Source organism: Perissodus microlepis, chromosome 20, assembly GCF_051167445.1.
Source record: "Perissodus microlepis isolate ML-2025 ecotype Zambia chromosome 20, ASM5116744v1, whole genome shotgun sequence".
Classification (NCBI taxonomy): Eukaryota; Metazoa; Chordata; class Actinopteri; order Cichliformes; family Cichlidae; genus Perissodus; species Perissodus microlepis.
In genome coordinates this window covers 21,963,409-21,988,403 of record NC_140480.1, presented here as the reverse complement: position 1 = coordinate 21,988,403, position 24,995 = coordinate 21,963,409, and the positions used below count along the sequence as shown (strand labels likewise).

The 24,995-nt window shown below is 40.8% G+C and overlaps 1 protein-coding gene across 1 annotated transcript; it reads right to left on the bottom strand.

The window, feature by feature from the left end:
- Window positions 1-22,872: 22,872 nt before the first annotated feature.
- On the bottom strand, window positions 22,873-24,707 carry bhlhe23 (basic helix-loop-helix family, member e23). The gene has a single exon (XM_084918048.1). It carries the CDS (start codon window positions 24,267-24,269, stop codon window positions 23,586-23,588), a length of 684 nt encoding a protein of 227 aa, XP_084774174.1. The 5' UTR covers window positions 24,270-24,707; the 3' UTR covers window positions 22,873-23,585.
- Window positions 24,708-24,995: the final 288 nt, after the last annotated feature.

Genomic DNA, 24,995 nt, shown 5'->3' with positions numbered 1-24,995 from the left:
GCAAGAGATAGAAAAATCATTAACCAAAAATGGGAGGCTCTTATCGCAAAATGTTTTCTGCTACTGCTCATAAAATCATCAATTAATCAGAAATATCAAACAGTTGAGGATGAATTATCTTACTGTCTCATCTCACCTGACACAAGCAAATTTGAATTACAACATTCAGTGCATCTCTTGCTATATGATCTTGAAAAAAATGAATACTTGAATATTGGGGTGAATAAATTAGGTGACTGGAGCAGTAAATTCAGTCTTTTATTATTACTGACTCATGGTCCAGAGGTTTTACAAATAAACACAGCCCCTTTGCTATGTGTAGCAGGTATGCAGATCTAGGGTTGCGGTTTATTTGTGTTATTAATTAATCTCAAATTTATTATCCCGATTAAGTCCAGAAGTGGAGTCCAGGGGAAGGTGGATTTGGATTTAGCTTTCTGGGGGTGGCTGTGGCCCAGAAGGGAATAGTGGGTTGTGCACTGATTGGGGGGGTAAGGGATTTGATCCCCAGCTCCTCCACTGTGCATTCTGAAGCGGTTACTACTGAACCTGGAGTTGGCCCGAGAGGGGTTGATTGGATGGTGTGTGTGGGAGTGTTGGTCAAGGCGATGTATGTGATTGGGTGAATGAGGCTTTTAGATCCTTTACCGAAGTAAGAATAACAGCACACATTAAGACTACTCCAGTACAAGTTAAAAACCTGCATTCAAAAGTATTTAACAATTTTTAGCAGAATGTAATTAAAGTATGAAAAGTAAAGGTAATTATATAAAATAGTCCCTCGCAGATACAGTGTGTGGCATTTTGGATTAATATTCTTGTTGCATTTTTATTTATTTATTTTTTTGCAGTAGATGTTTAAGGCTGAGCTGATTTTAATACTGTTTAATCTACAGTAGTGTATGATATTCTACGATGTCGCATATGCCTGTTCCATTCCTGTAATTGCCTTTGTGTTTTTAAAATCAAAGTTTTCATGAGCCCGCAGAAGCAGCCATGTATTCAGATTAGTGACATTGCTTACCTTTTTTCTTTAAAATGAACAAACTTTCAGTTTCTACTTAATCTAATCAGAAAAAATGTCACATTTAAGATAATCATATTCAGAGATACATGGCTTTAGATGGACAGGAATGGTATAAAATTTATAATCCTGAAATATAAGGTTAAACTAAATCTCCAATATCACTGCAGTAGGTTCAAAATGAGCAAGAATTTCCAAGTTTTTTATGTAAAGTATGAGGCTTGAATAAACATACTTTCATTTCATCAGTGACAGAGTCCAGGTCAGCATCGTCAGATCAGATTGACTGTTATGTCTGAGCAATAGACCAAAACCTAAAGATATTTGATTTGCATTGATACATATCAGAGAAAAGCAACAACTCCTCAGACTGGAGAATTTGGCTTCAGGAGATATTTTTAAGCTGTTTCATGAAATTGTTTAAAATTGTCACTTTTCAAACTAGTTGCTGATTAACCATCAATTAAGTGGTTAATCCAATTGCTTATTTTTCAGAAAAGAAATGCCAGTATAGTGATTCTTTTTTCACATACCGCTGTGTCCATCATGGTTAGAGAACAAAAAGCCTGAAATCATAAAATATTGTGAAATAGTTCTGTTTTGCTTGTTATGTTCCCAATAATTTGCTGCATTCTGTTTGTGCATGCACACCAGGAGGTTAAATAAATCACCCCCGCCACCCTCTCGCCCACCCCCACCCCCCCTCAGTACCCCTCCACTCATCTGTTCCAGCTCTCCCCAGCTTCACACCGCTCACATCTCCAACACCACCAGATCTCCCCTTTTTTTCCTGCTTGCTCTTTACTAAAGTTTGGCTGTCAATCAGCAGTGGCCTCAGGCAACAGGCACTGATGAAAAGACCCCTGAGACAAGGAGACCCAAATTAGATTTCAATAAGGATGTTGAATATTCATATCAGGGAAACATCTAAAGGTAAACGCTTTTTGATCTCCTCGCACAAATATCACTTGTGTGCATTCCCAGGTCCTGGCGCTCTGGTTCTAGTGTTTTCTCTCCCAGCCTGGTCCGGCCCCGGCCCCGGCCTCGGCTCTGTCTCACTCCTCAGGGGATGTGGTGGAATAATGATGATGGAGCTACAAAGGAGAAAAAGCACTATAATGAATGTTTATACTAAAGGGACCCAATAGAAAGGGCATCCGTACTAAGTATTCAGTAATTAGTATTTAGCAGAAGTTGATCGCCGAGTGCACACATTCAAACGGAGAGAGACGCGCACATTCAAACGGAGAGAGACGCGCACACACACATATCCAGGGCAAAATCAGTGAAGCATAATCATTTACTATGTAAACTTTAGACAGGGGAACCTCCCTCGACAGGAGCAGTCAAAACACAGTTTCGTTTCTCCTGTCAACATGTTTACTTTATTTTTATAATTGACTCACTTTGGGTTCTTTCTCTGCAAAATGTCAACAGAATTCACAGTGGGGCTGTTTATTTTCCTGAACATACCTGCGTTCTGTTGCTCAGCTGCTTTGCACAGAATTATAATTATCACCTTAACTCATGTAACACATTCCTTACCTTGATGATCATTTTTCTTCAAAACTGTACTTGGTATGAGAACTAAAAAAATTTAAAAAAGGGCCAGCATCCTCCTAATACCCTAAAGAAATTGCCATCACTTCCATCTACTCGGAGATGGTAATGTGTGATGGTGGAGGATGTGGGGAGGGTGTGGGGGAGACTGCCTTAGGCTCTTTCATCCGCAGAGTCCACTCCGCTCGGGAACCCACTTATAAAACAAGTCCTGAAATGAGACCAAAGGATGGAAGCGCCATCTCTTTTTGACGTAGGAAGCGACAACCCAGCTAATAGTCCACGCCAACTTCTATCATCAATAAGGCGTCAAGAGTGAGCGTGATAGTTGCAAACGAGCAACTGGGGCTCATAATGCGGGGAGACAAGCGACTCCGTCTTTCGGTAAAGCTACTAAAGACACATCCATTCTCATCTTACGTTATACTTTTCTCTTGTTATTTCTCTCACTCTGTGTTCCTCTCAACCTCCCCCGCCCCTTCCTTACAACATGATGGTCAGTCCATTGCCAGGCAATCTGGTCTGTGATGTTGTTCACACCTTCGACGAGCCAAAAAGGAAAAAAAAAAATCTTTGACAAGATATGATGACTTGCCCAGGTGGTGTGTTTCACTGGTCTCTTGGTCTTATGGGTGAGGGCAGCCAACCAAGGTATGTGTATGTGTGTATGTGTTTGCCTCTACAGTATATGATGGTGTGTTTACCCCAGGCCCTGTGCTGTGGTGCTGTGATGCTGAGTGTCACCCTGCTCCGGCCTGAGCCCTGCAGCCAGAGAAACCAGCTGTGAAACTGACAGGTTTGTCTCCTGCACTCACCTACACTCTTTCTTCCCCCTGAACACACACGTACTGATCCATACACATGCAACCGCATACACATAATGAGGTGTGCGCGCACACACACACACACACAGACACGCACACACTTTCATGGCCTGAGGTTTAAGTACACATGCACACATAAGCCCCCCCACATCCACACATATCCACAGACCATCACACAAGCTGCAGGCAGTCTCTCTCATGCCAGCTACAAACACGGCGCAAAAGGAATATGCTTACAGAGCTCCAATTTATAGTGGCTGCTCACTGAACACATTTTTACAATTTGATAAAAATCTGCAAACAGAGATGTTAAAATCCAAGAGATGTATCCATTAAACTCTGACTTTCAATCAGTATTTCTAATCATGGCTCTATACTTTGATCCATGTCGTTTTATTGTGCAGGGATTTTATGCCGTCAGTAGCAATGTTAGCTTCATTCCATTAAATGGAACATTTTATCCCGCACATTTTATAATTAAAAAAACACAGAATTTTTCGATTGCGTTCCTTAAGTGAAAATTTATATCTCATGCAAATAAATCAGAAAACATTTTAAACACACAATGCTTCATTATTTCACACTGAAGTGTATTTTTTTTTAACCTTTCCAAGCCAAACGCTAAACTGTCATTCAGTGAAAGTTTAGCTAAATTTTATCAAAAATTGTGCTCAATGAATTGTGCTAACCTAGTTATTGACAGTATGAGTAAATATGGCTTCCTCCTCCTACATGAGTCTTGCAGTATGCACACTGTACATATGCAGTACATACGTGTTCATGTGTATCATGTAGGTCAGTGAGGACATGCAGCACTGCTCTAAGCGTCTGAACTTGTGGTCCATCCAGGAAAAGCTCATGAGTTACCCTCAGGAGATGCTGCCTTCTATGGAACCTTCCCCCCACACCTAATGCACACCTAGCTAGCACACAAACCCTCACGCACACACACGTGGACTTTGACACACAGTAGTGAAGGATGCCATGTGTATCCAGGTGTCTGGCTGTGCTGTAGCGCCCTTCAGATGTCACAACGACAGAAATCAGTGTTCTGACCAGAAAGTCTGCAGGCAGCATGCGTGTGTTACCTTGCCACATTTGTGTACATGAGCACCAGCGTGCGTGCATGTGTGTTGGTGCATCTGCGCACACATTTGCATGTGTGTACTTCTGGTTGCCTGTTCCTAGAGGGTGGGGGGGTGAGAAAAACAAGTGAGAAAAACAGCAAAACAAGTTAAGAGACAATGAAGAAAGCAACACTGGCACCTGTTTCCCCTGGTGTTGAGGGCGAAGAATCCACCACAGAAACTACAATGACTGGTCCTTTGATGTACTCTGACTCTAATAACACCACTGATGATTTTATTTCTGGGTATTTTAGTTCAATAGCATGCACTATATCACCTTTTCCTCCACTTCTAAACCAGCATAAACATGTTCTCTTCCTAACACACATGCACACTTTTGTTGGGTTTAGTTATGTGGCCAGATGTCCAAGTTGACACAGCGCTTAAGGCGTTTGACTGGATGAAACAGTGCATTGGCTGCGGGTAAAGAGGGATTAAAACAAGGCCTGAGGCACTTGTGTTATATTGAAAACATCCTGGGCTGCTTTGTATGGAGATTTGCATACATTGGGGTCTGTGCAGCGATGGCCCATCTGCTGAAGTGCATTGTCCCCAAACAACAAAGTGTGTTTAAATATTTCACATCTCCATCTACTGGGACAGAGGTACACCGAAATGAGTGGAGAGTAAGTGAGAGAAATAGAGGGAGACTGAGGGGGTGAAAAAAAAGACAAAAAAAGGAATGAGTAGATTGGCACAGCTTTGAATTTGAACTGCTCCCAAATGTGCCTCAGTCAGAGCCACAGTAAATAACACTATTGCCGGCCAGAATCCGGGAAAATGAGGAGAATCTAAATATAATATTTTGTGACTCTGATGTCTACTGGAAAATTCTTCAGAATACAGAAATTAAGATGTGGAATGTATGCTTTGGCAATCATATCACACTATGGTTGTTCTCTGAATATTCAGTTAAAGATAAAACAGATTTCCACACATGCAATTTAACATTTAACCTGATATTAATAAACGAATTGTCTAATGTATGCAGTGTGTTTAACTATGAAAGACACTGCTGATGTTGGTAGAATGAAACTGGCAAAAATCCACAGCAGACACTTTGGAGCAGTAGTAAGTTATCATCCCTCTGGCCCAAAACCTCTTTATTGTATTAATGTCATAACTCTGGATTTCTGTGACATTTAATGGCACTGTAAAATTAGATAATTACTGTAATATATCTGTGTACTCATGCCCGTTTCTGAGGTCAGAAACATAAAAATTAATGAGGAACAAGTGGGAGAAAGGGGATAGAGAAGAGAGATTAAATGAGAGCGAGTGTGCGAGAGTTTAAAAGATGGCAAAAGTTAGTTTTATTAATGCAAGGAGAAGACAGTCTTTAGTCACTTTGACATCCAATGTTTATGCATCTTGTCTTGATACCCCTGCATTTTTATTTTCTCTTCTCTCCCCGTGTGTCTTTCATTTCGACCAAAACATACATCAAATGAAAAACATGCTCAGGGCAGTGGATGGTGGATGGAACAGTAAGGTGATTTAACGACGGGACGGTTTGTGTGTAGGCTGGACAGCCTGGTGCAGCCTCCGTCTTCACAACCAGCACACACAAACCAATGCACACATTTACACATTTACACACACACAGATAGACACACACACTGACACCAAATATCTGAAAAAAAAGAAAAAAAAAACAGCCAAGATGGACGTGAGGAACATGTTGCTTGCACGGGGGAGGATTTTGGAAAGAGGAGCGTGGTCAATCTGTTTGTTTCTCTGCCACATCCAAGAAGAGTGATAATTTCATTTTCTTTCATTATTTTCTCTCTTTTATTTTACTCCTAATGTCAGATTTTGAAAGCTGCTGAGGTTTATGTTCAAGGAAGGAGCATATCAGACAATGGTTTTTATTTATTTTTTGAAATGGAATAGTGGACATCATGGCAGAAAAACAGACATAGCCTGTGGTATTACCTGATCCTTGTACCTCTTCCTTGTCTGCCTGTGTCTCCGTCTATCTAATTATATCTCATAAGCCAGTTCATTTATGCAAACTATTTAGCTGTAGAAGGTCACGGTTGGGGGATCTGTGAAAAAGTTTAACAGACACACATTAACCCTCATTTAATCAGGATTACAGAGAACAACCAAGCATTATTTAACACACATCACAGACCATGGCAGCAGTAGGAAAATATGGGACACACACACACAGACACAAATCCAGCACAATCAATCTAATGGTGTGCATTAGTTAACTGCCAAATGTTGGGCTTTTTATGGCAGGATCACCCATCCCTTGAAAAGATAAATACGGTGCACAGATCCCAGTAATTACAGCAATCCCCTTACAGCACACAGAGACTGTCCTCACTCACCAGCCTCTCTGGAGTACTATTGCCCTGTAGATTAAGTCATTTAGGACAGTTTTAGGGCAGCCGACTGACTGACAGAAAAGGAGCTGGACGGAGAGGAGACAAAAGGAGGGAGAGAAGTGTTGTCAACGTGTTTTGTGGTGTGTTTTTTGGGGGGATGGGTCGTATTTGCAAGGAATATGGACAGAACAGACAAAATAAATTGCACCGGACAATCAAATGTATTTTGACACACCTGCGTTACGCAGGCAGACACTTGCACTGTTTTACTCAGGTTAACCACCAACATAGAAAAAATCCAACTGAAGAATGAAAAGGAATCACAGTTAAACCGTGCAATATAAAGGACTCGTGGCCTTTGTGACAGACATCAAATTAATGTCCGATAAAGCAATCAGAACAAAAAAGCAAATATTTAAGTTTTCCACTGCATTTCATGTTGCAAACAGGAGTATTTTTTACACAAATATAGTAAGCTTAAGTGCAATTTATACAATTTAATACAACTACTAAACAAGTAATATCACAAACTGTCACCGTGAACTCTGTTTTGCGCCTTTAAAGTCATGTGATTTTGTTGATTAATGAAAGTACACACAATATGTGTACAGTTTCAGAACAATGCTAAAGTGATTTCTACTGTGTGTATCATCAAGCACTAAAAAGATGCTTAAAAGATGCTAAATGTATTTTCTTCCTAATAAAATCCTGTTGTTGTTGTTGTTTTTGTTTGTTTTAAAATTCCCATTTCATAGGTCCAGTGCACTCTTTGTGTGTCACTGTCAAATATCAGCAGGATAGCTGAAATGAGAAGCAGTAGTTTGCGTCATTCAAATGCTGGCCTGTATGCACTGTATAAGCAACAACAGGGATCCCCTCCATATAACAGTATACCATGGTAGTCAAAATCTCCACAGGGCACCTTTAAACTTTGTGTTGTTGTACCAACTGCTTGTGTGGAATCAGAGCTCAGAGCTGAGTCATCTGTCTTTATACCTGCTTTTCCAGAGGAGCTCGCTGTGATGATGCACCCCTTTCTGGTATAGACCACAAAAGAGTTAGACTACTCGACTGTCCTCGACTGTCCGTGTGGGCAGGTCTGTGTGGCTGTGTCCAAAGGGCAGCGATGGGTGTGGTTTAGCAAAGGGAACTGAGTAAAGCCTTCAGGCCTTTCAGGGCAATTGATGTCCAACGGCTGAGGAACACTAACTCACTCTGCTCTCTGGGTGCAGCTACAACTCTCATTAGTTTAAGTGTGTGAGAGTGAGAGTTCTCTGCCTCTGCAGCATTTTGACTGCACAAAGCAGCAAAGGGCCAAAATCTCCTCAGCTGGCTTTCTCTACAGGGGGAGGGATGCACAGAAGAAAATGTGCATGTCTTTAAGCTAAACTGTGTATGCAAATAATAGCACTCCTACCTATTTCTTCCTTTTTTTTCTTTTGCAGCCATGCGTGTACTGTACATAACCGTGAGCATGCAGATTAACAGCGGAACCTAATCACGTCTGAAATATAAGCGGTAAACATTTGTATGGACAGATGTGGATTAATGTTCATCTTTTCTTCAAGCCACAGATTAAACCTGATTTACTGCCTAACAGGTTTAGGTTTCGTTCTATTTAATTTCAGAGAGATAGAAAAGAAGAGAGGATGTAAATGAGGCAGAAAGAGAAACAAAGGAAGGAAGCAGAGTGACTGTGTGATTGTGTCTCCTACTTGTGGGGAACTTGCCAGAAGAAGCCAGACAGTGAAAGTGGAAAGAACAAAGAAAAAAAAAATAGATGGATTGGATGGAAAGGGAGGCAGAGGGAATCGTCAGATGCTCCTCATTCCTGTTGTGGGTTGCTGAAGTGAAGGAGAAGAAATTTGAGTCACAGAGACGGAATCAGAAATGTCAACAGATTGAGTCAGAGCAGAACTGGGACCGTCTGGAAGGAGAGAGTATCAACACTGACGGAGGGGCATGCAAGATTTTGGGACCATCACTGAGCTAATGGCAAAATTATTGGACATTATGTGTGTGCGTGTGTGGATGTGTGTGTACGTGTTGCATGGGGGCGGATGTGGGATTGGCTTAGTCTGCTGTCTATAATGAATGGTTAATGTTAGTCGGGGAAAAAATGAATACGGTCACCATCTGCTCGATCTAAGTCTGCGTTCTGTGCATGTGTGTGTGCACATTTGTGTGTATGACAATCATGCAGACACACACACACACACACACAATGTGCTCTTGGAGAGGGATTTGGAAATATGGGATGGAGGAAAAAGGAGGGAGGAAGAAAGAGAGGATGAAACAGCTAGCAGAGGAGATACGAACAACAAAAACCTGTGCTAACATGAAGAAAGAAACAATGAAAGTGATATAATGAGAGAGTCTGAAAAAATGTTCATGTAGGTAACATCATATGTGTTGAGATACAGCAGAGACACAAATACAGGTGAGCACAAATAGGGCGCAAATTACAAATTCTGTCAGGTTTCCTCAGCGCATCTAGCCTGTGGTTGCAAGAAAACATGCAAAAAAAGCACACTTGCAAAAAATAGAAAACTGTAAAGGAAAAAAAATACTTTTTTTGTTGTTTTATTACTAACACTGTCCAAGCTGAAAACAATGTATACATCCATGAATATACAGGAGTAAAATAGGTTTACAGAACATTTGCTGGAGTAACAACAAGATCCATAAAAAGTGCATAAAATTATATGTAAGCAACAGCAGTGACATTGGCTGCTAGTTTTAAAGTAAATAAAATATTTGTGCAGAATTGCACTTGTTATATAATCTTTCCCAAAAATGTTGAAAATGCAGCTGGCTGATGAACCAAATCTGAAAGTGTTTTCTACGGTTATGGGCTGTCTGAATCAGAGCTATCGCTTAACATTTTAGGCTTCTGAACAGATTTAATGTTTTGTCTATTTGAATCTGGATAGCCATCTGTTGTATAATGTTTAATTCTGAAATGCAAGCAGCACATAATAACAATACTCAAACAACAAAAAGATAACCAAAAAGGTTATTTGTATGTTTCCACTAGTCCAGATACACCAGACAGACTTCTGAATGACTCGAAGGACTGTGGATTTAATATGTATTGTTCACAATATCTTATGTTATGTGATGACTTCATACGAATAAAGTAACTGAAATATTTAATTTTAGTTTTAAATGGTAGGCAGATAAGAGAAAATATTACACAATACAGGTAAATATCATGGCTAAATTTAGGACCTTTGTGCAGCTATCTATTACCAGACTACAATTTGAATACAGTATTTAAAGCTTTAGGGAGATTACAAGTGTTGAGGACACCGGAACAGAATCATCCCCGGCTGTGCTCAAGCACACACACACTCTCTCGCCCACTCACACACCAACACAGAACAAATACAAGACTTTTTCTCTTTGGTCCATGAACGCACTATATTTGTGTCCAAAGTTTACATCATAGAAGCCTTGCACTTTTCATGCATCATCACCATGCTCACGGGGAGCCTTTACAGGAGAAAAAAAATGCAGCACAGATAAAACATTTGTGATACATCTTTAAACACTGGGTTGATAAGTAAATACAGCCTACATCAATAATCCTCATGTCACTGCGCACTCTGTATTATGCAGAGTTGCACACGCACGCACACACAGACACACAGAGACACTGCCAGGTTGTGATTAAATTCTCTGTGGCCTATGATCCGCCTCTAAATCTTTGCAATTTTCATTTTATGCAGCTTTAATATGGATCATAGTTGCTCTCAGAGTGCCCCATCTCCTAATCTGGAGCAATCTGAGTTGAGCCTGCCTGGGCCAACAGCTGACGCTAAGCCAGCCAGTCACACTCAACCAGCCAGCAAGTCAGCCACAAAGCCTCTGTGCAAGTATAGGCCTAAAAATGATGTGAGACAGGAGACGGTGGAGACATTTTAGAGGAAGCTTAAAATATTTTTGCACAAATGCAGAATATAACAAAAAAAAGTGCCAGATTAGGGGGAAAAAACAAAAACACAATTAAAGCATGTACTCAGAATAAAGATTTTATAAAGGAAATCAGGATAATATCCGAGTTTCAAGATGCTTTAATAAATAGTGTGCGTGTGCACCTACATATTGTAAATCCTGATTAGGTTATAATGAGATGGGCCTGTCTGAGTGTTTGTGAGGGGGGTGGCAGGAGGTGAAGGGAGGGGCTGAATGGTAATGTTTGTTGAGGTCATGGTGTCGCAGTGTTTTTGGGTGTGGCAATTTCTTTGCATTAGGTCATATCATTTTCTCATACACATGCTCTATATTTTCACACGACCTTGTTTATCAGAGAATTGGAGAAGCCATAAGAGGATCAAGTAATTAAGTGTACACTGTTAAAAAATGTATATTAATATTGTAATGCTTATATCCAGGAAATCCAAACGCACTGGATGATCTCTCCTGCAATAATGTTGTTTGAAAAAAGATACATCTATGTCATTCATAGTAAAGTAAAAATATATGAATTTGCATGCTGTATCGTGTTTCTCTCAATCTAGATTAAACTGTCATGTCAAATATCAACAGACTAACCAAGTAAAATGTTGGATCAGGAGCAGGCACCCTCCTGGGACTCATGTAAATAATACTGCTGCTGATGGAGGAAACCCCACTAACTGAGCAAAGCTAATGCTCGGCTTATCTATCTCTCTGCCCCTCTGTCTCCCACACACACATGCAGTACAGTAGCAGACAGCCTTGTATTTTAAGTCTTTACATTTGTAATACTGCAGAGACATTAGTTAGTGTAGTTCAATCTGCCTTTTGGTAAAAAAAAATATCCTCAGGTGATTATTTTAGCAGATAGTAATGAAGAGCACAGGGTGAAAATGTAAGAGGGAGAGTGAACATCAGGAGGAGAAGATCACCCCCCATTTTAGCCTTTTTAATCCTCCCAGTGGCAGACGGGAACACTTAGATATCAGGGGACCCCTATGGATATATTAAGAGCACTGATTTTATATGAACACATTGATATTGATGTACACTTGAAATTTATGTGAATCTGACAGGTATGACTAGAAACTAAAACATGTTTATTTTATATATAAATTATCCTGGATTTGAATTTAGCTTGCACAAAAAGCAGTTTAATAAGAAGATATGTAGGAATGTATGAGTCCAGTTACCTCAAAAATCCTTTGTGACACACTAACTCTTTGCATTTCTTTTAATCTTTTGCACATTGTTCATGACATAGTTTATCCTCATAGCATTTGCTTAACCATAATCTGTCTATTATGTGTCTAGGGATTGCTAAGTAATCCATCTTTGCTGTGTCAAATGTTAAAGATGCCCCCACCCCCAAAAACACAAAACATAAACCAAACAGACCTTCAGTCTTCTAAATTCCTACACTTACATTTTCAACTTTTTTTTTCTTTTGGCAAAACTTTAAAGCATAACTCAAGTGATTTTTTTTTTTTATTCCTTAGTGTCAACACAATAAGTACTGACTTGACAAGTATTGCTTGTGTCACCACAGCCTAGGTCATAAACGTGCATTATTATCAAAAGAAATTAAGAGTGAACTGCATGACCACACTGGGTGATGATGAAAGAGAGTATGGTAGATTATATTTACAGCAGTAGGACATGCACTGTGTGTGTAAATGTTCAGTTAAACATCACATACACAGCTGAAGATAATTTCACACAAAGGTACCATTTACTTCTGTTTAATTAACATTTCCTAAAAATAGAGTTTCCAGGTATTTCAGGAAATTTATTTGCTTATTTATTTAGATCTTTGTCTGTAATGAACAGGCTTGTTGTGTCAGACAGGGTTGGGACATCAAATATGTTTTATTTTGTCTCTTCTCTGAAAATGATAGAATATTGCTAACCTACAATTTTAAATACTTTTGAACCTATATCAATATCAATCCCTTTTGTTTTATTTCTATCACCTACTTCTAATCCTACACAATCAGGAACGCTGTCCTAAAGTAATGTACAACCATATGAAAAATGGCTGAAAGATCCTATCATAAACTATGCACTGCTGCACGCTGTAGCATAGCGGCAGAATGTTGATAATACCAACAAACTTGTCCCTGTCTATGCTGAAATATTAAGACCACTTTCTGCCTGTCAGGAAGTAGATAAGTGCAGGTTCACCTCAGTGAACATGATTAAATCACACAATAACCTCCTTCCCCTTATCAAATCCTCTTAAGCAGGCTGCATTACATATCTGCCAAACAAAGAAAACTCAATCAGAACAATCAACCAAGCCAGGCCAAGCCCGTCCCACTAGCTTGTCTGATCCCATTGTCGTGATTAAAATGAAAATGGAGCTGGGACATTACCAGAAATCCCATGTTCACCTTATGAGGAAGATCAGAAATGTGTGTGTGTGTGTGTGTGTGTGTGTGTGTGTGTGTACTCGTATTACTGGCTCTGTGAGGACGCACATGTTTATTAAGTCAATGTGAGGACCTCGTTACCCTGTGTAGGTTAAGTCTTCTAGGAATTTGCTGATTATGGTGATGACAAGTGAACGAATTAAATCAATGTACTGTCCTCTGAAGTGAAGGAAACAGGACTTTTTATCTCGCCCTCTCTCTCTCTGTCTCGCTGTCTGTCTCGCTCTTTGTGTGTGTGTGTGTGTGTGTGTGTGTGTGCATAAAAGAGGAAGATAAGATAAATGTATCCCGTGTTATTTCCTGTTTTTTTTTTTTATAAAAAAAATAGGGTTTTACTGTCTGCAGTATTAACAGAAGATACATTCTAACTGGTAGCATTGGATTGGTGATATTTATTGTTTTCATTCTTAGTAGTAATAAATTAATTTATTCATGTGCAGTTTGTTTGAAGCAAAAACATGTTTTTAATGTGATTCAACACAGAGTCACCTGTATGGACATATTCCAAATGTGCTGCGGGATTTTGGATTATGACTCTTATGAAATGGCAAAATATGAAATAAACCACTGGGTACAAAGATTTGGCTCAATTAATCTGCTTATTTATTTATCTCTTTATTTATTCATACGTTAAATGAATTATACTGTAGGATATTCTCAGTTCTGTGAGTATTTTGAAAATTATGCAGTTTCAAATTTTTGCCACCAGCACAAAGGATTTGTGATGCAATAAATACTTGAATTGCAGACATCAAGCTTTAATTCAAGGTCTTTAACAAATGTATCGGGTAAATAATTTAGGATCCCATTTTCGTGGCTCAAATATATTTAGACTGTTGATTGGTAAGCAACTTCATGGACAGTTGTCAACATGAAGTCCAGGGTGATGTTAGTGAAGGACATTTTCTTCACTAACATAAAAAACACAGGAAGTTCAGTAATTGGTGAAAGGAATTTACTGTTAAGTAAACAACACCAAATCACGTATGAAGCACTAGACTAACTATAGTGGATGATGACATAATTCTGTTCCTTGGTGAAAAGAACCGTCTTTACAACATCCAACTCAAGTTCATGCTAATTTTGCAGAAAATAAAATCTTGATATCTTTATTATCCTGTACTTTTTGAAGTCCATACTGTATTATAGAGTGGCTTAACCTTGTCTTTATTTGTATATTTTATATGTAGATAGTTTTGTATGTATTAGATTTAAAAATATTGATCTCCAGTAGTAATACTGTGTATACATGATTTGCGGGTAACAGTCTAAATCATGTAATGCCTCCTAACATGGAACATTCAAATCACCATTATGGGTTGCAGATGAACTATGTAATTTTTGTGTGTTTGTGAGAGGGGGAGGGCTGTCCTAACCAGAAAATGTGTGTGCGTGTGAGCGTGTGTGTGTGTGAGCGTGTGTGTGTGTGTGTGTGTGTGTGTGTGTGTGTGTGTGTGTCAGCAACTCCTGGGCGAGCTTACAGTAAGAGGCACACTTCACATTATTGTTGCTCCAGTTCACTTCCTGGGATAATCCTTAACACAACAGAGTGAACGGCAGGTGACCTGGACCAACGGTGATACAGTATGGGGCTCCATTACCAAACACACACACACATACTCACACACACAGAGTCATCCATTCATAAATAATATCAATATGACCCACTCGTCCCTCCTTCCTTCTGCTTTATCGCCACTCCTCTAACACATTTCTCCGTCTTGAGCTCCCCTCCTCTACTCTTAGCAAAACATATTGTAGCCCTGCAGCCTGAGATGAGGGAGTGTCATTCACCCACCGCCCCAAAGTCATCTCCTCCATTAACAGCACTGTCTAATTAAACCTGTAAATGACAAACACATAGACACAAACACAGGCTGTGCTCTAATGACCTGCTGTAGCAGGAGACTGATGGGCAGCTGTCTCTTGTCCATCCTCTGTGCAGATCAACCTTGAGACAGGAGACCTGAGGGATGACAATTGGACCTCCGAGATAACACCGGAAGGTTACCAGAGCATTGATAATGAAAGATTTATATACAGGAGCTTGGCAGTTAGATAAGTTGATTGATTCATTAGCTGAGAACAATATTGTCTTTTAACAAGATGATGTTTTCAGTGCTGTGCTTAGTAGGTCTCACATATGATTTCATCTCCTTCCAGATATTCACCATAGCAAAACAAAAACAACAAGGGATACTGGAGAAACAAACAAGAGGTGTTTTTCTGCTGTTTGACTCAGAATCAAAAACAATAGCAGTCTCCGGGGATCATATCTGGCATTATTATCCTCTTATTTGTATTGTATGAAAAGGGAATAACAATAGAGTGGGGCCATGGCTTATCTAGAGCTCCTGTATTAACCACTGTGGGATTAGCATTAGCAGCCAGAAGCTAACTTGGTTATGTAGCTCAAGATGCTACATCAAGAGGGTCGCAAAAATCAAAAGCCTTGAAAACCCCTGTTTCTTACTAAGAGAGAAAGAGAGAGGCTTTATTGCATAACAGTAATGCTAAAACCCAGCCTCTCTGAGAATAAAGCATCTGTCTGTTTGTTTGTTCCTCTCGCTGTCAATCACTAAAATCACCCTGCTTGTCCACTACACTGTCCCAGAGGAACCTAAGCATGGAAAAAATAAACAAATACTCTTCAATCCATTTTCATATTAGTAATAAAATATTCGAAAATTTCAGAGGAATTATCCCTTCCACAAAACAGAATAAAAGCCCTCTTATTCCCGCTAATCCCTCAAAGACTGTGATATTACCTGATAGGATGTTGTACAGTGTGAATACTATCAACAAGGCATGGCGAAAAATAATGTAAGCAGTTTCCCATTCTGGAGATTAAACCGAGCATGTCTCTTTTCCAATTTTTCTCTTCCCCAGAATGTAAAGCTTGTTTTTTTCGCTGAAGTTCTCTCTCCTTGCCCCAGAATGAGTCATAAACAGTTTCTTTTTCTTTGTCATGCAGCTTAAAGAAACAGAAGTTATTTACTATATCTCCAACAAAAGGGTTAATTAGGGAAACATAATTTTGGGTTCACTTTTTCAGTTAGCTTTGAGGATTTTACACATTTGTGATTTTCAGCTGTGATGAGTGAAGTATTTCTAACTGTGTCAGTTAGGCCACGACTTTGGTCTATTTCAACAGCTTGTGATTGCTATGAAATTTTGAACATTTGATGTTGGTGTTGTCACTCCTTTGATGCTGGCGAGTTTATTTCCCTCCTGAAATCGCAAACTACATGATTCTCAAACTGTGGGATGGCCACACTGGCAGGACACGAAGCCACTGCATGAAGGGCATGGATGATCGGCGGAAAAATATGAATGAATTACCTTTTTAAACAAAAAAAGTTTGCTAATGCGATCAGATTGAGATTTATGCAACTAGAAGCTAGCTTGGATCTTTTGTTATTGTTAATCATTGACAAAAATTGTGGGTTGTGAGAAGTGAACTGAGAAGTGAGGGGGGCATGCCAGAAAATCACAGAGAACCACTGCGCTAAGTCATTCGGGGTCTTTTTGTCTAAGCACATTTTCACACATTGCCCACACCAAAACAAATTTTACACATCAAATGAAACAAAATGAACACCATCAGCTGCTGGAATCTAGAATGACTGATGTACACTTGTCTCAGTTTAACAGCCTACTGTAACAGAGCAGGGTCCTCCGACTGATTGTTTGTGGTTATTGGTCCTAGAGTGAAGAAAATCCCAGAGGCTGAGCTGTATGACACTCAAAGCCCCTCAAGTCCAGCTCTTTTCTGCTCTATACATATTGAACAGTGAAGTCAGGGGGCTAAGAAGATTAACACAATGGGATAAAGAGGCTGTAAGAGCTTTTGTGTAGCCTCTGTATTGTGGGTGGGTTAGAAATGCACAATGAAAGTTGTGACAGCACTCACAAGCCCTTAAACTGCTTGACCTTAATGTTTATGAGCTTTCAAAGAAAAAGCTGTGGGAAGAGGAGAAAATGAAAAAAACAAAACAAAACACGTAACATGGTAAAATGCAGTGTTGCTAATTCTGTTTGGCAGCACTGCACAAAGAAAGAATAGAAAAACACTGTCAGGTTGAGAATGGGTGTCATCAAGATCACCTGAAGCAAAACTGTCATTGTCTTTCTTTTCACTTAAAATGTAAAAGTTGTTGCTGCGCCTTCCTTGTTCGGCAAAGGATTATTGTGTGTGTGTGTGTGTATGTGTGTGTATGTGCACAGTAAGAGTGACTGGAGCACTGAAATGACATGAAGAGTTATTTGGGCTGTAATGAAGCTGCTTAATGAAATCAGTGCCCTTGAAAGTTCTTCATCAATTCCAGCTCCCTTGCTCACTTGCTTGCACTCCACCATTCCAGCCTGTCAGCTAATCCACGTGCGCGACACAATATTAATTAAACACAGCGTTTCCTGAAGTACTTAAGTGAAGCGCTATCATTGATAATGAGCAGGTTTAAAGGAGTCACATCCCTCCAAAATTACTTTTTAAACCGGCCTTATTAAGCAGAAAATGAGGCCCAAATCAGCCTACAAGCTCCTCATTAAAAGCCACTGATCCTTGGCTACGCGCATGTTCCAGTGGTTTTAATTAGGCTAGTGCAAGATCGTCAGCGACAGGAAGTGCCATTAATCTTGTCTTTTCATCCTGAGTGGGGGGGTTACAGCATGTTGCAGTGTGGTGCTCCAGCCTGGGCCCAGTGGAGCCTTAAACAGTACAATAAGATGAGAATTAAAAACCAAGTGACACACTTTGAAATGTTCTTCATTTGTGTAAAATGACACCGAAACTGTGGGAACACACAGGGTCACGCTTCCCTCTTCTTGCAACCTTTGGTATCACTTTGCATGTCTTTCAGTTAATGTGCATCAGAAGCCACACATAAATACTGACGCACAAAAACAGGATGAAATGTGTCTTCATTTACCCTCGATGTGTGTGTGTTTATGAGTAGCACTCGCTGTAGAGGATGGTCCCGGCCCTGCCTGTCACACCGTCTCCGCATGGAGGATTATGGATGGCCAATTACATCGCTTTTGTCATTAATTAATGAGGATAACGAGCTCCCCCTGCTCCCCACAAAACCATGGTGCTCCTCAGCTGGTACTGAGCAGCGAAAGGGGTGCTGGGGCCTGTGTGTGAAAGTGTGTGTGTGTGCGTGTAGATGGGTGTATACTTTACTTCTGCATTACGTGCCTTGTCGATAATTCTTAAAATTCAATGGCTGAGATGTGGTTTAAAGTTGGAGTACTGGTTAGTGCTAGGCAAGAAGTGTTTAAAGTTAGGGTAAGTCTTTGGGACTAGAAGGAGATACAGTGTGATGGAGGGTTTGCTGATTGCTGACTCCAGGGCATTCATGTACATTTGTCTAGTAAGTTGAGGTGTGTTTGCGTGTCTATGTGTCTGTGTATGTCTAGTGTTTGCCCACCACCAGTTATGTATGTCTGGGACCATTACAGAGATTAGGCCATGCTACAATAACGGATGCCCCCGTTTGTCAGCTCATATCCTCTGTCAAGACAACAAGCTAAAGGAGAAAGAGTGTGATGAGCACAGGGATAGAAAAAAGGGGGAGGGACTGCAGGAGGAGGAGAAACAGAGGCAAGTTAGCAGGAGAATGTAGGGGCGAGAAAAGCTTTAGTAAAGTGCAAAAGAGGTCTTGAAAGAAAATTGAGCCTTTGAGAATCAAAATGTCCTGGGATCTACAAAAAACGAGGGTAACTGTGGCCTAGGATATCATTTTCAACAATGGCTCAGACTGTTGTCATCAAGTGCTGCCTATCCCAGCTCCGCTCCCCCCTACCAGGCCCAATTTGGCCCCTGCCACACTGTCTGGGTCTACCATGCGTCGTGTCAGGTGCCTTGTGGCGATAGGCAAAACGCTTTGCATGGCTGCCATGTTTCAAGGGTTTTCAGCCATATGAGCACAAAACACGGGCATCCGCGCACACACATTCACAGGATGCACAAAAACACAGACACATACAAACAGACATCCCCTCTCCAACCCCCCTTTAGACATCTGATTAACGAATGAAAGGCCCTGGCCCGTCCCCGCTGCACTTGTAGGAACGTCGCCCCAAATCACATGGCTCCTCGGAACCAATTGACTCACCCGCTTATCGCTTCCGACAAGGCGGGGCTGGGAGGGACGACAAAGTGTGATGTCATAGTGAAGCAGAGAAGTTGGAGGTCCACGGGTGGCTGGGTGGGTGAATGTGGGGCATCCTTACAGTGCAACCTCTGGCATTCTCATCTCCTCAGCACCTCATCTCTTCCTCCACATGCTGTGCCCTCTTTTTTACTCCACACACTGATGAACCCGCCGCGCACACATCCACTTGCCTAGGTCTATTCTCTATCTCACATCCTCGCCCCTTCCCCCTCTCAGGAACCTGCATAAAAACAAGCCTTCAATGCCACTTCGCATACAAAGCCTCAACTATGCTTCTGTGAGCACATTTTAATGAAGACAAAAAATCTCTAATGTTTAATAAACCCTTTGGTCCCCCCGCAGTAAGCTTAATCAGAGTCGAAGGGTGTTCATTTTCCTTCAAGGCCCCTGTTGTAAGTACAGTTTGTGTGTTGGGCTATGTGTGTGTGAAACGGAGTGCTACAATGTGCATCAGACACATGAGCTTGCACATGGAAAGAACTTAATTAGAGAAAACAGCGCTGTCAGATGCATTAGGCAGAGGTACGCACTTAAGGGCATATGGTTTTAGTACTATACCATCGGGTTGGAGAAAAGCACACAAACATACCTCAAAGCTCTGAGCCATGGTAATGAAATCACTCCCTTTCTATCCCACCAAGAGCAAACACAAATGTTTACAGACATCACACAGTCTGTCTGTACTCCTGCACCACACTGGGCTGTGAGAGTAGTAAAGCACTGAGGATTTCTCCGAATAAATACACTGTCAACAAGAGAAAATAGGTGAGAAAAGGCAGCAATAATAGTTTGCAATCTTAATATATGCTATACAATACTACAATGCATTTATAGTAAAATATTTTCTTTCAACACTTTGAAATACCTGGATTATATCATATTTAGAGATGAATCTACGTTCAACTGCAGTACTCCCACTACCTGTTTGAAAATGTGTTTTTGTGAGGAGAGGACAGTGATGACGCAGGTTAATATGACTATTTTTAAATTCTGTGTGTGAGGTGACTCCACAATCTGTCATGGTAGAACAGATCAGACAGGTCCAGATGAGGAATATAAGTACACATAACTGTCTTTCACTGTACTTCATTCATAGTTTTAAATGATGACTTTAAATCTTGTTTTTATAATTGTAGCCTTCAGAAACATGTGGCCGATTTTGTTTTTAACCTTGCCCGGAGCACATCCAGAAATGTATCTATTTTCTGTGTTGCATCCAAAATCAATGGGTTTGTATTATTGTAGTTGTATGGATAAAAATTCTTTACGTGTGTTTGTTTTATTCTTTCTTCTTTTCTTTTTTTTTTAACTGTATGTTATGAAAAAAGATATGTACATTTCTCTCAATTTTAATATTTTTAAACACCAAATTGTACTTTTTGATATTGCATTAGACACTTACTTTAAGTCACATGAATTATCCATGTAATTATAAATTTATTACATGGATAATTAAGAACAGTTATTTAATTTGAGTCCCTTTATCAGCAAATTAAATGAGCAGTCAACATGTTACACAACAAGAAAAAGGAATGTTTGCCACTTCCCACATCTTCAGATTCTGATTTACATTTACAAAAATTGTAAAACACACAAAATTGCCCTCGTTATACAGAAAAATGAAGATAAATGATTATTTAAAACACACTTCATTCACTGCTGACTGGCTAAAGCATCGGGGAACACCACCATGTGACCAGCAAGACCACAAATCTGTCTGAATGTATAGCCAACATGTCAAATAACACACTACCACTATGCACGCTGATGGCCATTAAGATAATAAGGTGCCAAAATATAACATATATTTCTTTAGCTCGACATCTGAGGCCTATAGGGAGGAAGAGTGACCACCCAACCGTCGGTACACAAAAAGCAACAGTCTCATTTATGGCTATTAGGCTGCACAGGGACTGATGAAGCGCAGGGCCAGAGTCCTCAAATCATTGGCAGCATTTGTCACATTTCATCTCCGCTGTCCTAACTGTCTCACGGGGCCTCAGACAAGGCATGTGTCATCAAAGGTCCCATTTAAGATGCCATGGGTGGCCTGTTGTTGTGACATGTATCTAAATTGTAAGAGAGACACACTGTGGTGGATCACTTAGTCTCTGACTAGATTTACCAGACTGCTCAAGAACAAATGTCTGGTTTAATGTATTCATCGGAGCAAGTAGAAAGAACACAAATGAGTGTGAATATGTCAGTGTAGGAAAAGCACCTGTGAGATTAAAGGCAACATTTATTCTGGTGTTAACCATTTTTTCTAAGTTCTTTCTTACAAATCAAAGTACTTTTCAGGCTGGTGGTGATTGAAAAAGAGCACATTTACCTAACGGTTTACAATTGTAATCAGTCTAATGGAAGCGTTGTTTAATCCACTACTACTGTGTGGATCTTTGTTCAGTGTTAATTTCCAGATCAATAGGTTAAATATGTAATATATTTTGTGATGTTAGATGTTTTTATTTACACCCCAAAACCACAAATGGAAATCGGACTATTTACATTAACATATGTACACTAATATAACTAAAAAGAGAAATAATAAAGCACTGATATGTACACTTAGTGATAACATGGACTTGTTATTAGTGTGCCAAACAGAGATACTATCAGACAGTTAGAGATGATCAAAAACAAAGACAAATGCTTGTTTTCAGGAATGTGAATATCACTTCTCTCTGACCAGTACAAATACCAAGCATATTTTCTTTTTAAATATGTATATACTTTGCTCTAAATTCATCCAGTGCCCAACCTGCAAAGGGTAGCTGGCCCTGTAACGTTCAGTGAATTGTCTACCAAAGAGACAGGAGCAGAAATCGTGTTAATAGCCGTCCAGGCTTTACGAGCCCGCCAAGGAAGCATACAATCACCCAAATAACCAGAGACAGGTCCTGGGTGCCCCGGGCGGCTCTTGCGTACTTCCCTTCAGCGCCACCGACCCCACTGCGTGCCAAACAGGCCCCACCAGCCCCACTGAGCTCGTTTAGACCCATCTCTTCATGTCAAAGGCTTGAAATGCAAGAACAGAAAAATGCCAACTCATTTTTTGCGGGGTGAGTGGGGGGTTCAACTCAGAGGGTAAGAAGTAGAGATCATTTTAGCAGCGTGATAGTTTTTTTTTCTTTTTCACATATAAAATTTGTCTGTGGCTACAATGCACCGTTATTCTCCCATTTGTTTGCCTTGAAAAATAGATGCGTTAAAAGTGTGTCAGTTTTTTCAGGGTTTCCTAAAAAACACGGCATTGTGTCCGGAACGTAAATATAGACAGAATGCATTTGAAAATTTTGAAATTTTAAATTAAGTGAAGTGTGTATTTTTACACTGCCTGAAGTTTTAATATCATGTCAGCGGTGTGTCTCGTGTAAAACTGTTTTAAAGCTGTGGCGTTGTTGTTGAAATGAAGCAAACCGAGTCCGAGCATAGATATGTGTTTTAATTATAAAGACATATAAACAATATATGAAATCCATGTTGCAACACAACCAAAACGCTTCTTCAGTTGATAGGCTGTAGTCATATAACCATTAAGATAACCGGGCTTGAAGCAAGTGATTTTTTTTAAGTTGTACAATACAATCATGAGAGATGTGCAGTAACGTAAAATAAAAACAAACCTATCAACACATGGTATCAGAAAATATCAGTCAGAATCACATAAGGTTGTGTTTTTTTTATCTCCCACATAGCATCATATAGTCAGTCGGGGGAAGCCTTAATTGCGGTTTCAAATCTAAATGTTGTAGCATTGGGTCCCGTTTCCTCGTTTCGTGTTGTTGTTACTGAATGTTGCATAGATTACAAATGAGCTGATAACAAAAGCTTTCTCAAATTTACCCAAATTTGGACATGGCCTGTAAGTGTTTGTAAAGTACAAGCGACAAAGTAACAGGGACGTCATCCTATAAGAAGGCCTAAGCAGTTCAGTTTCTATGTAGCGTCAGTTAAATCTGGATGAAACATTGCAATATGCTCACTTAACCATATCTTAAGATTATGCATTAGACTAAACTCGTTTCTTTTTTTTCTTCTTTTTTTTCCACAGAATGGTTTTAAAATAACTTGGGTGGGTGAGAGACCGACACGGGTGCAGTATAGGTAGGCTAAAAGTTCAAGAAAGAGAGTTAAAGCAAATCAAGGCTTGTCGTTACAGTGTTTGAAGAGACTCGACGGTGCCCCAGAGTAAGTAGTGCACTTCTCGGCACAGGTGGCGAGTGCGGAACCCGAGAAGGGGTATACGGCAGCCTGTCCAAAGGGTGCCAGGGCGGTGGGGATCGGTGAGGTTATGGTCTGTCCTTGGTTCAGATACGCCACCAGCCGCCTCATCTCCTCCAGAGCCTGCGCCTGCATGAGGATGTAGTTCTTGGCCAGGAGGAGAGTGGCTATTTTGGAGAGTTTTCTCACCGAGGGGCTGTGGGCGTAGGGAATAACGGCGCGCAGGCCGTCCAGCGCGTCGTTCAGGTCGTGCATCCTCCTTCTCTCGCGGGCGTTGATGCTGAGCCGCAGGGACCGTTGCTCCTTGCTCTTCTTAGCGAGGGCCCCTCCGGGCTTGTCGTCCCCAAATGACGAGCCCCTTTTCCGGGACTCCAGCGAGTCGAAGCCATCCTCGTCGTCGCTCGTGTGTTCCCCGCCGCTCTCGTTGGACTTCGCGGTCTGCCCGGAGAGGAAATCAGTGGCAGGTGTAAGCGGGTACCGGCCGGGGCTTCCAGCACCATGGCCAGCGCCAAACCCGAAGGCTGACTGCCCGTAGCGCTGCGTCAGGTCGAGGAGCGCGTCGTTGCTGATGGACTTGAGCAGATTCTCTTCGTTGACATTCATTTTCTCTTCCAGAGCAGGTTTTGACCAGGAAAAGTCTACCGCGCTTCCTTTATCCTTATCCTTTATCCTAGCTTTTGTTTTGGAAACTGTAGCGTGTTCTCGCGTAGTTCTCTCCAAGAGTTGCTGTTTCCAAGGAGTTCCTCTCCTTCTTCACTCCTTTCCTCTGTCAGTGCAGTGACTCTTCAAGAAGGAGGCTGTGAATCTGAAGCTTCTACATGCATTCACCTCCTCTGTACACTGCGCTCCCCCCTTGTTGCGCGCATAGCCCACGTTCAACAACACTTCTCTAACTGTACTCGTTGAGACCGGAGCGCTCGTGTCCCTTTCGTACGGTCGGTTTCCTCTCGCGCGTCTTTCTTGCCCTCCCTCGCCTTGGGCAGATTGTGACTGGCGCTCTGCCCTGCTTGCAAGTTAGTAGGAGCACGAGGCCCGTCGGGATTATCTGCCCGTCCAATCAGGGGGGCGTTTTAATTAACTCAGGAAGAGCGCAGGTCTGCTCCCAATTTCAATCACAAAGCGATAAATGCAACACAAACTGACACAGCCGCGTGTATGCCGGCACTCTCCACGAATAAATACACATTTAACAAAACTGTTCTTTCCGATACTTTAAATAAACTTGAAGTTGGAGGTATTTGTAGGATTTTTTTTAGGCATTTAAAATGCATAAATGAAGAAGAGCTCAAGCCTTAACAAACGACTAGGTCGTTGGAGAAAAAGGACTCA